This window comes from Physella acuta, unplaced genomic scaffold (assembly GCF_028476545.2).
Source record: "Physella acuta isolate Inbredline_101_S28 unplaced genomic scaffold, ASM2847654v3 ptg000319l, whole genome shotgun sequence".
NCBI lineage: Eukaryota > Metazoa > Mollusca > Gastropoda > Physidae > Physella > Physella acuta.
Window position 1 is genome coordinate 709,490 of NW_026731838.1, and position 17,116 is coordinate 726,605.

Below are 17,116 nucleotides of genomic sequence, written 5' to 3' on the forward strand. Positions count from 1 at the left end.
CAGACTAATGTAAAACGCTTAAACAAAAAGTTATATAATTAAAGGTATTAAAAGTTAAGTGTTTCTTTATTTGCTAGAGAAGCTGTATTTAAACATTAATCAAAGCTATGACGTAGCAACATATTCAAAATAGTTTCAATGATGGTCAGTACTTTAACCATTTGTCTTCTGTTTATAGTTTAACTATTAATACATTCTTGTTTTTCTCAAAATTGTCAAAATCTTAGATCTAGCCCATCCTAAAAATGTCTATGCATGTTTGGAAAAATGTGTGATTATTCTATAGCGTCATAACATGTCGCACACAATAAGTTTACTCTTTGGTCTTTTTAACCTCTTTGCTAAGACATGTCAATGTATGTGTTCTCTTTCCTAAAATATAAGGTATTAGATAAGTATAGATGTCAGTATAAATAGTCATACTTATTTAAAATAATGTTTTCAAAATTATGAGATATATGTATAAAACATAGTTTTAAAAAGAAACCTTAAAATACAATGTTCAAATATAATTGTATATTGTCTTTAGTATAAGTATATTGCAATAATAAGACTTGAATTTGAACTAAAACAGAATCCAAAATCTCTTCAATCCCATACACTAACAACCGTTAATTCTCCAAGACACAAAAGTCAACATTTTAATCGCATTACCGGCCAGACAACAAGCCTGTCAAACATACGTGTCAAACAAACGCTGGACAAACCATTGTCAGACAGCAAACAACATCACAGGCAACAAACCAAGAATCAACGCAACAAGAAATATCCAACAATATCACAGGCAACAAACCAAGAGTCACAGCAACAAGAAGACCCAACAACATCACAGGCAACAAACCAAGAGTCACAGCAACAAGTAGACCCAATAACATCACAGGCAACAAACCAAGAATCAACGCAACAAGAAATATCCAACAATATCACAGGCAACAAACCAAGAGTCACCGCAACAAGCAGACCCAACAATATCACAGGCAACAAACCAATAGTCACAGCAACAAGCAGACCCAACAACATCACAGACAACAAACCAAGAGTCACCGCAACAAGAAGACCCAACAACATCACAGCTAACAAACCAAAAGTCATCGCAACAAGAAGACCCAACAATAACACAGGCAACAAACCAAGAGTCACCGCAACAAGCAGACCCAACAACATCACAGGCAACAAACCAAGAGTCACCGCAACAAGAAGACCCAACAACATCACAGCTAACAAACCAAAAGTCATCGCAACAAGAAGACCCAACAACAACACAGGCAACAAACCAAGAGTCACCGCAACAAGCAGACCCAACAATATCACAGGCAACAAACCAATAGTCACAGCAACAAGCAGACCCAACAACATCACAGGCAACAAACCAAGAGTCACCGCAACAAGCAGACCCAACAAAATCACAGGCAACAAACCAAGAGTCACCGCAACAAGAAGACCCAACAACATCACAGGCAACAAACCAAGAGTCACCGCAACAAGAAGACCCAACAAAATCACAGGCAACAAACCAAGAGTCACCGCAACAAGAAGACCCAACAAAATCACAGGCAACAAACCAAGAGTCACCGCAACAAGCAGACCCAACAAAATCACAGGCAACAAACCAAGAGTCACCGCAACAAGAAGACCCAACAACATCACAGGCAACAAACCAAGAGTCACCGCAACAAGAAGACCCAACAATATCACAGGCAACAAACCAAGAGTCACCGCAACAAGCAGACCCAACAACATCACAGGCAACAAACCAAGAGTCACCGCAACAAGCAGACCCAACAACATCACAGACAACAAACCAAGAGTCACAACAACACGCAGACCCAACAACATCACAGGCAACAAACCAAGAGTCACCGCAACAAGCTGACCCAACAACAACATAGGCAACAAACCAAGAGTGACCGCAACAAGCTGACCCAACAACAACATAGGCAACAAACCAAGAGTCAACGAAACAAGCAGACCCAACAACATCACAGGCAACAAACGAAGAGTTACTGCAACAAGCAGACCCAACAACAACACAGGCAACAAACCAAGAGTCACCGCAACAAGAAGACCCAACAACATCACAGGCAACAAACCAAGAGTCACCGCAACAAGAAGACCCAACAAAATCACAGGCAACAAACCAAGAGTCACCGCAACAAGAAGACCCAACAACATCACAGGCAACAAACCAAGAGTCACCGCAACAAGCTGACCCAACAACAACATAGGCAACAAACCAAGAGTGACCGCAACAAGCTGACCCAACAACAACATAGGCAACAAACCAAGAGTCAACGAAACAAGCAGACCCAACAACATCACAGGCAACAAACGAAGAGTTACTGCAACAAGCAGACCCAACAACAACACAGGCAACAAACCAAGAGTCACCGCAACAAGAAGACCCAACAACATCACAGGCAACAAACCAAGAGTCACCGCAACAAGAAGACCCAACAACATCACAGGCAATAAACCAAGAGTCACAACAACAAGAAGCCCCAACAACACCACAGGCAACAAACCAAGAGTCGCCGCAACAAGCAGACACAACATTACCACAGGCAACAAACCAAGAGTCACCGCAACAAGCATACACAACAACATCACAGGCAACAAACCAAGAGTCACCACAACAAGCAGACCCAACAACATCACAGGCAACATAGATTGTAACACCTAAGTCACCAACAATGACGCCAAAGCCTACATACACACCACATAAGGATTTACCGACAACACCAACACTCGAAGCTACGGTACCCTCAACAACAAGTTACAGCACCAGTTCACCAGAAAGCCACACCAGCAAAATGATCGTCAACTCAGAAATGACAAGTAACAGACCCATAAAAAAGGAGCATACAGCAATTAGAAAACGCCAGCAACAACCAGCAATATGTCACAATCAAGAGTCAACTCCCAACTCTTTAGAAACTAAAAAACCCAAGTCAAAAAAATAAATAAAATAAAACACAGGCAAACAAGGGGGCAGATATAACACCAGTTAAAAGGCAACAAGACTTCAACCCAAATGTAACAAAAGACAAGAAAACAAAAACTGCAAAAATGCATTGACATTAAAGGAGGGTATTATGATGATACTGCCGAATCGTACTCTCTACAACAACGGAGAAAGAAGAAAACACACAAAATCAGAACACGGAACAGAAGCCACGCCACATTGTGAAAACCAAGTTGTAAGGCAGCCAACAAATCAGACATCATGCAAAACTACAAACATAATTTGTAATCTACGAGTACGGGTACTGTGAAGATTGTGGTTAAAATTATAAGAAGTTTAAAGAAAGAGCAGAAGCACGATATTGTCTAATTTGAACTAATAGCTAGTGTTTGTAAACGTATATATTAAATGAATTAGTTTAATGCGTATGCTAGAGGCTAAGAATAATATTATTCACTCGGTCTTATAAATAGTGCACACTGTAATACAGAGTAACTTAGATAACAAAGTACACAATAAAATAATCAATTTTGTTTATAACTATTTAATCTTTAAAATTCGATAAATTTAAAATATTTTGAAAATAAAATAGGAGTTATTTCAATCAACTTTATTGTAATATATTTATATATATATATATATATATATATATATATATATATATATATATATATATATATATGGGACGTAACTTAGACACTATGGGCATTCTTCTTTACGTAATACATTATTCCCAAAAAATTCTTTTAAAAATGACATCTTGAGTTATTCATTTGTTATGCTTTTGTATGTATTTAATGTTTTCATCGTAATTAATTTGTAATCTGTCTTAATTTTTTTCATATGTGTGTTGTTAGACCCCGCCGGCCCTAACTCATGTGTCTACTTGGTCAGTACAATAATTAAACTTTCTTTCCTGATACGGTTAGGCTTGGCAGGACATTCGATGAAGTTTGTTCACAATTTTTATAGAACTGTGTATAGAATGCTGTATTTAACGAAACGAATTAGTTGAATTGTATAAGGTGTGATCTTTGAGATTGGAAACTTTCTACTAGGAATTCAGTCTAAGGAGTTTGATGTAATTAATGATTCAATGATGTACACACGCTTGTATCTATAAAAAAATGTTGCAACCATAAATAATCATTAGCTATGGGGTAGTTTATTTTTAGTCGCTAAAATCTTAGTTAAACACCAAACATATTATTTAATAGAGAAACACTGTTAGAGAAATGGCATGATAACAGGGGCGTAGCGAGAGGGGGGTGGGGGGTGCGGACCGCAACGGGTGACACCATTTAGGGGGGGTGACACCAAGGCAAAAAATAGCAAAATATATAAAGAAAAAGTTTGAGGTGGGGGGTGCAAATCGAAAACTTGAGGGGGGATGCAAATCGAAAATTTGAAAATTTGTCCCCGGGAAGGGTCGCTGCGCCTCTGGGGGGGGGGGGGGTGACACCATTAAGTGCCGCACCGGGTGACACCCGACCTCGCTACGCCACTGCATGATAATATTTATAACGATGTGTACTGCTAATACCAACATGCTCAGTTCTAAATGAATGAGAACTGGTCGAGTTCTTGACGGCCGGCAAAGCTACTCAGTTGATCGTTGTATAATTGTATAGTGTTGCTCAAAACACTCTATGTAGTATTTCATCTAGACTGTTAAGAACTACCGTAGTAAAAAAAATATTTCTTTGGTCCAGACATGTAATTTACAGAGTTAGTTTGTTTTGCTGAATGCTGTTGTTGTCACAATTCAGTATGTACAATTTTTTAAGTAATTAAAAAATTAGTATATTCAAGCAGCCAAAAGCCACAACCAAATCATACCACTATTCTTCTTCTTCTTCTTCTTCTTCTTCTTCTTCTTCTACTTCGTTCTTGATTGTGAATATGGTGGAGAATTCAGACAACAAGTCCAACTTCGTGGACAAACCGGACTGTGGTCTCCAGTTTGGCAGATGCCCCATATAATTTTTCCCTGAGTGGTGTGGGCAGGGGCCAGTGTCTGACTCGTGCCTGGCTATACAAAGTACATTCCTTGAGTACGTGCTCCGTATTTTCCGGGACCTTGCCACAAGGGCACATTTCGCCACACCCAACCTTCAGTTTTATGTGCATGTGTTGATTTAGTCTGTTGTGGCCTGTTCTAAGTCGAAAGATTATGTAGTGTTGTTTTCGTCGTCAAATTATAATAGCCGTCGTCTTTATTGTAGTGAGGGTGTGTGACAGACCACATTTGCGTTTGTTTGTTTTTATTATTCTTTTTATTTCTTTTGGGTGTAGCGAAATTTCCGGTTGTGGTTTCTTTCCCCCAATTTTTGCCAGCTAGTCTGCGATCTCGTTACCCTGGATCTGGCAGTGGCCCGGGATCCACTGCAGCATAATCTTGCTGCAGGTATTTTTTAGCCTCTCTAGTGCTGTCATAAGTGTTTGAATATAGGACTCTGGATTTTTTAGGGATTGCAGGACTGATTTGGCATCTGTAAGAAATACAATCTGACTATTCGGTGATTCAGGGTGTTCTGACAGGAGGTTTGCCGCATGCTCTATAGCTTCAATCGAAGTGTTCAAGTGTCTTGTAATATATCATTTAATTACGATTTCAGTTTTCTCAGTAAAGTTGTTACACTTGTTAAATCTAATCTCCATAAAACATATACTTTTGACAGACTTTCACATATGTTATTTAAAATTAACACTTACTTACATATTAAACATTAAATGTATTTTTCAATTATATGATAAAACATTTCTACATAATATTAAATCAAAATTTTAGGTTATTTCCCTTATGTATGTTGAAAATATTAATGGGAAATAAATAAAACTAAAACGAAGTAAAATAAATGTATGTTTATGTTTACATATTAAAATCATGGTAATTCTAGATAAGATTTACGGGAATTTAGATGCATACGGGGCTTGCGCTACCTATAAAGCGAACTAGGCAGTCGCCTGGGGCGTTATCCAAGGGGGGGGGGGGCGCAAAAATGTGTAGTCGTCATTATTTAAAAACGCCTATGGCGGCCGCCCCACCCGCCTACCTCTAGCTACGTATGTGGTAATATAATAAGACAGGTATTGCTTATTACCCACTGAGGTGTTGTGCTTAGAAGGGCTGATCCTAAGATATAGCACACAATGAAACGAGGCTGTTGTCAACTGCTTGATTTATTGACTTTAACATCAAGCCATAAACGGCGATTAAGGACAGTAGAAAATAGTAGTAAACAGAATGTAGAACACATAAACTGTAGCCCTTCATGAGGTCTACATTATCTACCAATTGGCAACGTCACACTCCGTGTCCACAGCAGCCTTGGGTCTGACTGACACGGCCACAGGCACGCACTACCCATAATCACATGTCACGTGACATGGGAAACAGGTAAAATCGCTCACCGAAGAGAGTGACAAAAACGACATCAACAGTTGCTGTCCCACAGGGGCCGCAACCTTATAAATTACAACATATTTTTTATCCCCCCCTCCCTTGGATGAAAACAATTATATGTGTTACAATTGTATTTAATGTAAATCCTTTAATTTTAAAAAATTCAGATGGCTGTCTAATTTTTATATTAATTTACTGATCGCTGCATCGTATGAACCGGCGATCTAAGGACAGGTGTAATTCTGATGATAAATATATTAATGTTGATGATCTTTACAATGAGCTTCAAGTAGTAGCTTCTTAAGCACACAAAACAGATGTGCTCGTCTATTGAACAATAAAAACTGGAATATTGTGTACAGAATGTTTTTTTTTTTTAGTTTACTATTAACACTTCCAATGTCTGTTGGCTTCTGAAGAGCGTAGTTTTTCAAAATTGTAAATAATTGCAGGGAGGAGCTACTATACCTCCAGACCCCCCCCCCTCCCGCAAAAAAAAACAAAAACTAACCCTAACGGTGTGAGCTGTAGTGTTACTGTTTTCATCATCTGCTTGTGGCGACAGATACAGTTTTGCAAAAGGAAAAATAATTTTTAGACACGTGTAATCGTTCATTCACATTGCTATATTCATATTGCTATATTCGTTCAAAATGACAAAAAAGGCGATATCCCAATATTCAAAACGTAACAAACTATTACTTAAATTGATTACCTGTGTAAAGAACTGAGGGCATCGAATATAATATATCCAACAATATTATAAGCGCCTTTGCTTGTTTTAAGAAAAGAGAATATTTTCGGCAGGAAAGCAATACTATTATTTTGTATTGTTATTTTTATAATATAAATATTATTTAACTTAAAGATAAGTATTAAAGGTAAGTTTTTTTTACAATCCCCCATTTTGGCGCCCCCTACGGTCGGCGCCCGGGGATTCATGTACCTCCCCCCCCCTCGCTACGCCTCTAGTAGAAACGTAAATGTTGTAAACTTACAGGTTCGAGAACAAAACTGTTTCTTTATTTGTCAGCGTCACCACGTTGTTACGCTTGCTATTTATTTAAAAATTTTAAAATTTAAAACGCTTTTTCCTGTAGTACAACTAATATAAATTGTGACATAGGCCTAGATGTCAAAATGAGAACGTGTAGGCACGGAGAGAGTGTGTGTGTGAGTGGCCTCCCCTTGAAAGTGGTGTGCTAGCGTGAAAACAAGTGTGTGAACGAAACAGTGTGTGAAGCAATGTGGTGTGGCGTCAACAGTGTATCTACTCTTTCGTTTTCTTATTGCCATGTTTCTTGTTGTTGGTGAAAATTACCAGCAAATTATACAGATTCTCTTTATGGTCAAACCCCCTATGGTCAAAGCACCTGTGGTCAAAGGTCCGCGCACCTTATTTATACTTTTAGAACATTTTAAGTTTTTAAATTTTTGAACAAATGTATCGATTGTTTACCCTAATTTAATACAACCGTAGTAATTATTTATTTTGTATCATTTAAAGGTTTGGAAAAAAAATGACAATCTACATTTTAAGGTTACTGTATATTCCGATTGGGTTGCTTTCACCTCTTAAAAAGGTTTAAAATACTCAATATAAATAGCTGTGGTCAAACAACGTGTTCGCTAAGCAACTATGTTCAAAACACCTGCGATCAAAACATACATATAATTATAATACCTTAACAATTTATGTTTCAATAAATTAAAAACAAACGATTTATTCATTAAATATTTTATAAATAAATGGGATTAAGACACATACAAGCTAAAACACGCACTTATAATTTTACACATCGCCTTAATCTTTTTTGCCGAGCGTTCGATTTGTAGAATTTTCTGTTTGTTTATTTTTCTGTGTGCTCTTTTTTTTCTGCTTACGCAAATTTCTGAGGTCGCATTTTTCTGTGTGCTCAAATTTCTGTTGCGAATTTTTCTCTTTGCGCATTTTTTCTGTGTGCGCTTTTTTGGTGCTTTTTTCTGGTTGCGCTTTTTTTTTCTTCGTGCCTGCATTTGTGTGTCGCTAGTCTGGTCAAGTAATGGTCCTTGTTGTATTTATGAGGCGAGCGGTCTTACCCTTTGAAGTTATAGTCCAAGCCAGCCCGCTTCCTCCGTGTACAAGCTGTGATAGTGGTCTGCCAAGAATGCTATATTTTTGTAGAGCTTATTGATAGAAGTGTTTGCACGTCGGACTTAATGCATGGAGGGCGAGACGAGTTGGTGCCGCGTGAATTGGTAGGTTCAAATCCCGTTGGGTTAAAACTGTTCTGTCTCAACTTGGAGTATATTATGTAACTTTGTCTAACATTGGTGTTGAAATATCACTTTCTTTTTACATTGCTATTTTCTGGGTGCGCATTTTTCTCTTTGCGCATTTTCTGTGTTCTCTTTTTTACGATGCGCTTTCTTCCGTTTTAGAATTTTCTCAATTTACATATTTTTAATCATAAACTTTTTTCTAAGAGAGCCATCGTAATTCCCTCATTACAAAGATTTATTTTTTTTTATCATGAAGAAGAATAAAAATATGGTGGTCAGTGTTTAATAAATAATAAATAAAAAAGGAGTAAATTGTTTAGTATTAAAAACTAAGAACTGAGAAATGTAGGCTTGAATATAACATAATTGTGTAACTTGTAAAGCCGATTGTAATCTTTGGGTGACTGAAGGGACATGTAATTATGATTATCACTATAAGAAATCTGGCTTTCCAATAATGCTCAAAACAATATGACGATGGAGATCGGGAAAACAAGATTGTTTTTAAAATTAATGTCGTCACAAAATGATATTTAAAACACATACAATTGTTTATTCTTATGGAAGTTATTACTTTCTTAATATACAAATAGATAAAGTATTCAAAAGTGCAAAAACACCCCATAAGGACGAAAAATAAGGATTTTGATGATTTTGTAATGAGAATAGCCTCTTACCGGTTCAAACGACTTTTCAAAAATTTTTCAATAGGAAACCATTCAAAATTACAATGATCATCTACAATATAGAGGTTGAGTTAAAAATGGAAAGACATAAAAAAATATTAGATATAAGAACTTGGATTATACCGTACAAACCATGTTTAAATATGCCTATAATTGATATAATAACGCTGCAAAGCAAACCATTTTTTAAATTGTAATTTAATCAGAAGCAAAATGCAAACAGTAACGGAAACTTAACAGAAAACGGAAATGTAAGCGGAACCGGGAATTCACCCAGAGCCCTAAATTTAAATGAACTGGAAATTTAAATGAAATTTCATTTTTTAATAGAAAAAGGAATTGTAACCTGCAACGAAATTTGAATCTTAATCCTAAATTCAATTGGAAACGGAAATTTACCTGAACCTTAAAATTTACCGGAACCAGATTTGAATGGTTAACAGCACCAGTAATCAACGTAATCCTTTTTTTTTTTAACTTATACCGTAACCATAATCGTATTACCGAAACTTACTATATTTGCTGGTATTTTTTAATCATAACTTACACTTCTAATATTAGAGAAATAAATTAGACGTTTTCGATTAACTTTGTGTTTCTATAATCTTGGAATCTCATTATTATTATAGCTCCGAATCAAAACTATTATTTTTCTACAATTATTTTTAAAATGAATAATTAAGTTCTATTTAGTTAATTTGATTGATGAGATATATATTTTCCTTATGTTTTTTTCTAGAAAGTATTGCATTTTTATAAAGATTGAATCATACGAGTGCAACTTGTAAATGTTTAGCAATTTAAAAACAGAGCCCGTGACATGTTGCGCTCTACAAGATGTGGACAACGCAGCAAAGCATAAACAATAGTCGATAATTTATTTAGGTATTCTTCGATAAAGAAAATCTTATTTATCTATCAATTTAGAGTATTTAAAGAAAATGTTGCATGTACTTAGGAATCTTCTGAAAGTTTGGTTCTCAAAACAGCACTAGCCATGTTGAAAAAGACCCATATTTTGTGGAGGTCTTGAGTTTCAAAAACTAACATAAATATTATAAGTTATTTATTCTTCTACTAATCCTAATACAATCAGCTGGCTAGTTTTTGTAACCGAAAACACTGTAGAGCATTGTTTGAAATATTTCAAATTCCGAATGGTGAAACTGTATTCCAGTTAGTTATTGTTGCATCTAATGCAAATTTTCTGTATTCCAGTTAGTTATTGTTGCATCTAATGCAAATTTACTATACTATTTTCCTTGTTTTTTTCCACAAAGCCTAACCAAATAGTATATGTTTTTTGAAAACAAATTATACTTCTTTAGTTGAACATGAACAAATCTAAACATAAAATGATTGTGTAGCTCACAAACTTTTGCCGACGTACGAGGGATGCGATTAAATCAATAGCTACCACACAGCGGCGGTTGACTTGGTCTTAATTATTGGAACCGACGCAGCATCAATAGTCTTTATCTAGAGTTCGAGTTGATTACTGGTAGAATAATATGACTCGTGAACTATAGAATCACGTCGATAAAAAAATTCAGCCCCAAGAAAGGATTAAAAAGTAAATTGGGAAAGATAATCATGTATAATCTTGCTTAAGAAGGTAAAATGTTAAAAAAAAAAGGATAATTAAAATTATTTATATACTGCGAATATTTGTTCTGAGATACAGAAATAAATTTAGTCGGGAAACAAAAATTATATATTGCCTGAGGAAACATTACTTATCTAAAACGGCTCGAGGGAGTTTGTCGAAACTCGCTTTCCTTGTTAATTGGATGTAAAACATCAAATTATCTAATTTGCTATTTGACTTTGGATTAAGTTATTACCCTGGCTTTAGAGAGAGAATTTAATTTCAAATTTTAAATCAATAACAAATTAAAACACGACGGTTTTAGTCGGGAAAAATTGTTAGTACAATTTTTTTTGAGTGCACGATTAAAAAAAATGTTTAAATCGATTTTCAATTTTGTGAAATTTTCTAGACATTGACTTTTAAATCAAGGGGGAAATTTAGACGATAGCAAATTATAACTCAAAAAATTGCGGACTTAAATTCTTAATTTATCTGGTTCAGAATAACTTTCAGGTAATTTTGCACCATATATATATATATATATATATATATATATATATATATATATATATATATATATATATATATATATATATAAGGTTTATCCTTTCAACGTATTTTCTGTTTTCTAGTAATAAAACTTTGAAAATGGCAGTTGTGAATTTGCCTGCACTTCCTTAATGTAGTATGTTTTAATTCTAAACTCTTAACTAAAGTTGTTTAACCAGCCTATTGAGCTAGTTACGTTATGCTTCGAGTATCATTAGAAAACGTGGGTTTGGGTTAGTAAACTGGCAGATTCCACAAACGATTACTCGATATTCAAGAGTTCGAATCACGAACCAGTGTGTCTGTAGTATGACCTTGAGTAAAAAAAAAAAGCAGCTCATCGATTTGCTGCCAGCACTGTCCAGTAAATATCGAGGTAAAAACATTTATAGTCTACCTCATATGCATACGCATCGTTATGTCTGAAAGAAAAGTTCGTTTATGTAAATGTTTTTTTTCTATGTTGCTCACTGCATGTGTGGCTCTTAAAATACCACAAAAATATTAATTAAGCCGACATAACTAGTTTTTTTTTCTACTTATTAGGGCGTATGTTATTTTTGTTTAAATAATATAAACACTATATATATATATATATATATATATATATATATATATATATATATATATATATAAACAATTGATGTGGGGTAGCTTGTAAAGATCTGATGAGTGGCGGTTGTAAAGAATATGGGTGGGATTGCTAATAGAAAATTACGGTAAGCTGTCTAGAAAAGAATTATGTCGGTGTTTTCAATACAGAGGTTGGTAACCTAGTGATTAATAGGGGTGGAAAAAGGGGGGCATGGCAAAGAAGAATTAGTGTAGGAGGAGGGTTGAGTGGCTAGTTATAAATTGAAATGGAATGGCTAGTGAAGAATTGGGGATAAGTTGGGTAGCGAATAATTGGGATGGATTGGATAGTGTGGAGTTAAAATGCTGATATTTGATATATACAAAGTATAAAACAGTCATTATCTAGCGCGACTATTAGTTACCATGTTTTGATTATTAATTAGTTCAACACACAAAAGCATAAGGTTCATATGTGTGGACATTTTCTGCGTAAGCTAGACCACATACCATGTGTCCTTTTGACTTTAAAAGAATCGTTTTTTTTCTTGGTTCAAAAAGAAGTAGCTTATCATATGTATAAAAATGTCGTATTAAAATGTCATTAACACATGAGAAAATTACACTTTATGAGAAAAAATACATTTACATGAATAATCAGAAACATGATAATGTAAGGTTATAATATTTTCTAAAATTCTAGTAGAGAACATAGCGTTTAAATGATCAATACATTTTTAATATGTATAATCACATTTTTGCATAGGTAAACAAGTGCATGTTGAAAACTTCCTAAAGAACAGCTGCATCACTTAAACAATACAGACGCTAGTTGGTTGAAATAAAACCGACTTTGAACAATTTAAAAGGAATTTTTTTTGTCAACAATGAATAACTGGATACTAAACGCCACGCAAACATCGGATGGTACCACATCTCACTCGTCATCATCGGAAAACCTGGCCTATATGTTTAAGCTGACAAAGCAGATCTATGTCGCTCTGTTTTTTATTGTAAACCCTACAATAGGTGTTGTAGGTCTGATATCCAACACACTGGGATCGGTTGTCTTAGTAAAGGACGGCCTCCATAAATCATCCACAATCTTCATGTTGGCTTTGACGGTAGCGGACTCCATGTGTCTGGTGGGTGCCATCTCACCAGCCAAGTTTCTTGAACTTCACATAGAAAATGATTTCACGCTATCTGTTGTCGGTTGGGCATATCCTTATGATGTAGCTTTTTTCTTGTTTATCCTAATGCACATTATTTCTTTTTGTGCCAATATGGGGATCGCAATTTCATTAACACTGCCGCCTGTGATATCTATTGAGCGATTTGTTGCAGTGTATTTTCCTCTCAAATTTAAACAAATTATGACAACAAAAACAGTTAAAATACTTGTCTTCGCCGTATGCCTTTTTTGGCTGCCTTGGATAGTTTTCTACAGCTCTTGCACAACTTTTCATTACGCACCATCTGGCATAGGATTGGAAATACCTACATTATTTTGTATTATTCATTATGAAAAGATTGCGTTTTTTAACTACTACGTTTTCAATTATCTGACTAGCATTTGCCCGTTGATTATCGTCGTGACGGGAGCTGTGTTGATTACCGTTAAAATACAGCTGACTGCGCATAACAGGAAGAAAGTTTCAACCAGCAAGAACTTGAGTGTCCAGCGGACAACCAAGACACTGGTGGTGGTCTCACTTATCAACACGCTGGTCAACTTCGTCTACTTTCTGGTCGTGACTCTCACTGCTGACCTGATGGTTACAAATCCAAGCGCGGAAGTTCTAATAATGAAATGCTTGTCCACCTTGCTCTATATTGGCAACGCCAGTAATATTTATGTTTGCATCTTTCTAAATAAAAAGTATACTTCGATGCTGTTTGATTTGCTGGGTCTAAGGAAGAAACACGACTGATATTGGATCTCATCAATGCCTGTCATCATAGCGGTCGTATGATGAGTGTTTGCATCAAAATATATGTCAGACTAATGGGACCCTGCGTGTAAAGTCTACTATGTTTTATACTATATATTCGAAAACCGTGTTCGGTGTTGTTAAAATAAACGGTATTATAAAAATGTTATTATGTTATTTTTTTCCCTCATTTTACTAAAGACTAAATGTATCTGAAAGCTTTAATATAAGCAGTTTATATAAGTGCATAAAAAAATAAACCGGGAGTGATCTCCCCTAAACTTTCTCGAATATTCTAATATGCCACTACCTTAGATGGCACATCGTGATATAGACATGATTTTTAATCGATTTTTAAATCCTTAAACTTTTTAAAATAGAATAGAATCTTGTAGAAAAAAGAATTGCACACCAAGTGAACGCAAAACAAAATGTGTATAATAGTGCGGAATATCAGTACTGTCCGATTAGTATATTTTACAGACATAGTTGACAAGTACGTGAGGCCTGATGTAGTCTGACAACACACTTAAGAAGAGATTAAGACAGAATAACAAAAAATACGAGGAAAAAAATAAAATAAACACAAAGATACAAAAAGTTATAATTTATGATACAGTTTTAATAAAAATAATTGTGCAAAAGATAAATTAAGTGAATAGGCATGCTCTTAGTATGTGAGTTACTTCCCATATGTGTTTTAAATAAAGTTGATTAAAATAACTCTTTATCTCCCCGAAAATTTTAAAGTTTAACAAAATTCATTACATAAACTTTTATAAACGACGTTGATGCATTTTTTTGCGTATTGTTGTGTAAGCGGATTGTTGTTAATAGTAGGCTACAATTTCTATATACTAGAGTGTTTAATTTTAATAAATTCTTCTTGCATACACGTAAAACGAATTTCTTTAATAGAAACATTTTCAAATAGTTGCTTGCAGTTATTTAGCACGGAATTAGCAACCATTACCACAAAAATAAATACTAATTCTGTAATAAAAATATAAAAATAATGTTCAATCTGGCATAGTTACACATTTTTCTCTAACGTCTATGCATTTTGCTTATGGTTCTGCTCAGCCAAACGAAATTTAAAAGCACTGCTGATGTATTTAGTCTATCAAAAAGATAAGGACGTACCACGTGATTTAACGCAGCTGTGAATTTTAAATAAATGCATATAGTTATAATGTGTCGCAGATATAAAGTAAAATATGAAGCGCAATTAAAATATTTTTAAAACAATTGAAATAGCGATACATTATCATCATAGTATAAGGGGGAAGGCTCCGGTAAAAAAAGAACTTTTGTAATACTCACTAGAAAACAGTTATTTCTTTACAGCTTTATTAAGATACATCCGCATATGCATTTCCACTAAAAATAAATTATTGGAAAAATCTTGGTAACTATGACAACGGCGGTCATTTTGAAAAACTAATTCTACGTAGGTTTTCCACCATTCATAAAATATCACATTTTAAGCCCAATAAACAATCAATTCATAATCTTCTTCCATTTTTTGGGGCAATTAGCTAAACATTTTAAGTGCATATCTTCAAACTAATTTTTTATGAATTTTCAAAATTTGTTTCCATTCAAAACACTTAACTTTGGGTAATTTTGGGTCATTAAAACTAGTGTTTTGAATACAATATTATCGATAGTATAATCAAGCCATTGTAGTTTCTAATTAAATAGTGCAGCCAACATACACATTAGTATAAACTGTACTGATATAGCAATACAAAGTACTGGATGAGCAATTGACTTGAACCCTATTAGGATATTTCAACATGCAATCAGAAAACATGAAGATGTAAAGAACGTAATTGATCAAAGCGTTATGCTTTGCTTCTGACTAAATAAAATATAATTAATGACTTTAAAAAAATCGTACCTATACAATTGTGGTGCATTTAACAAAGAAAAGAACATATAATGTTATAAAATATTTAAACATAAAGTGATGTGAGATACAATTGTGCTACATAATTTCAAATGTAGGGAGCCCTTCCATGTAAACATATATCGTGTTATTTGTAGACTAAAGTACAAAGCTAACATAAAAAGTGATATAATTTAAGATTTAAAAAATGAAGTGTTTCTTTACTTGCTAGAGAGGCTGTATTTAAACATTAATGAAAGCAGTACGGTTAAGCACGAGATATCAACATATTCAAAAAGCGTTACAATGCCGGCCAATATTTAAAACATCTGTCGTCAGGTTATAGTTTTACTAATCATACATTCTCGTTCTCATCAAAGTTGTCCTAATCTTAGAACTAGCCTAACCTAAAGATGTATCTGCATATTTGGACAAAAAGTGGCGTAAGTATAAACGATAACTCGTGTGATTATTCGATGAGTCATAAATTGTCACTCAAAATAAGTGTATCGCTTTGGTCTGTATATCCTCTTTGCTAAGACGTGTCCATGTATTTGTTCTCTTTCTGAAATGTATAGTCCGAAATAAGTATACATATACGTATCAATTAGTCATACTTATTAAGAGTAATGTTTTCAAAATTTATAATCAATTATATGTATAAACAATAATTTTAATAAGAAACCTTCAAATACATAGTTAAAATTTAATATTATATTGTTATTAGTCTAAGTATATTGCAATAATAATAAGACTGTTCCATTCGAACTAAAACAGAACCCACAATCACTTCGATATTATACACTAGCAATCGTAAATTCTCCATGTGAAAGGACACTAAAAAAGGCCCGAATACCGACCGACAAACAAACGGTCTCAACGTCGATTACAGTGGATATACCAGCGGGAAAAAACATCATGTTCTATTATTTCATGTATGTATTTTCATTAAAACCTGTTGTTACCGGCTCAACCCCTTGATTGAGTGGGGAGCCGGTTAGAGAAAAGAAAAATTAAACTAAAAAAAAAATTAAAAATTAAAAAAAAAAACTGAAAAGGTTATCATTCTACTACTCTACTAAACACGACTTCGTAAACTTAATGGTAATGAATGCCACTTTCACGCACTTTATTAAAACACATTGCTATTATTGGCCTATACTAAACATACCAGTGACTATAACATTTGACCAGTTGTATGTCCCGAGTCCAGTTTATCCGCTCTGTACCTACGTATAAATGTCCGTGCGCCATCTCGAACC

At 34.6% G+C, this 17,116-nt stretch overlaps 1 protein-coding gene across 1 annotated transcript; it reads left to right on the forward strand.

Moving 5' to 3' along the window:
• The first annotated feature begins 348 nt into the window (after positions 1-348).
• On the forward strand, positions 349-2,680 carry LOC131940488 (proteoglycan 4-like). Its single transcript, XM_059299148.1, has 4 exons — positions 349-384; positions 530-1,841; positions 1,938-2,177; positions 2,274-2,680. Exons 1-4 carry the CDS (start codon positions 349-351, stop codon positions 2,678-2,680), a joined length of 1,995 nt encoding a protein of 664 aa, XP_059155131.1.
• The last annotated feature ends 14,436 nt before the right edge of the window (positions 2,681-17,116 follow it).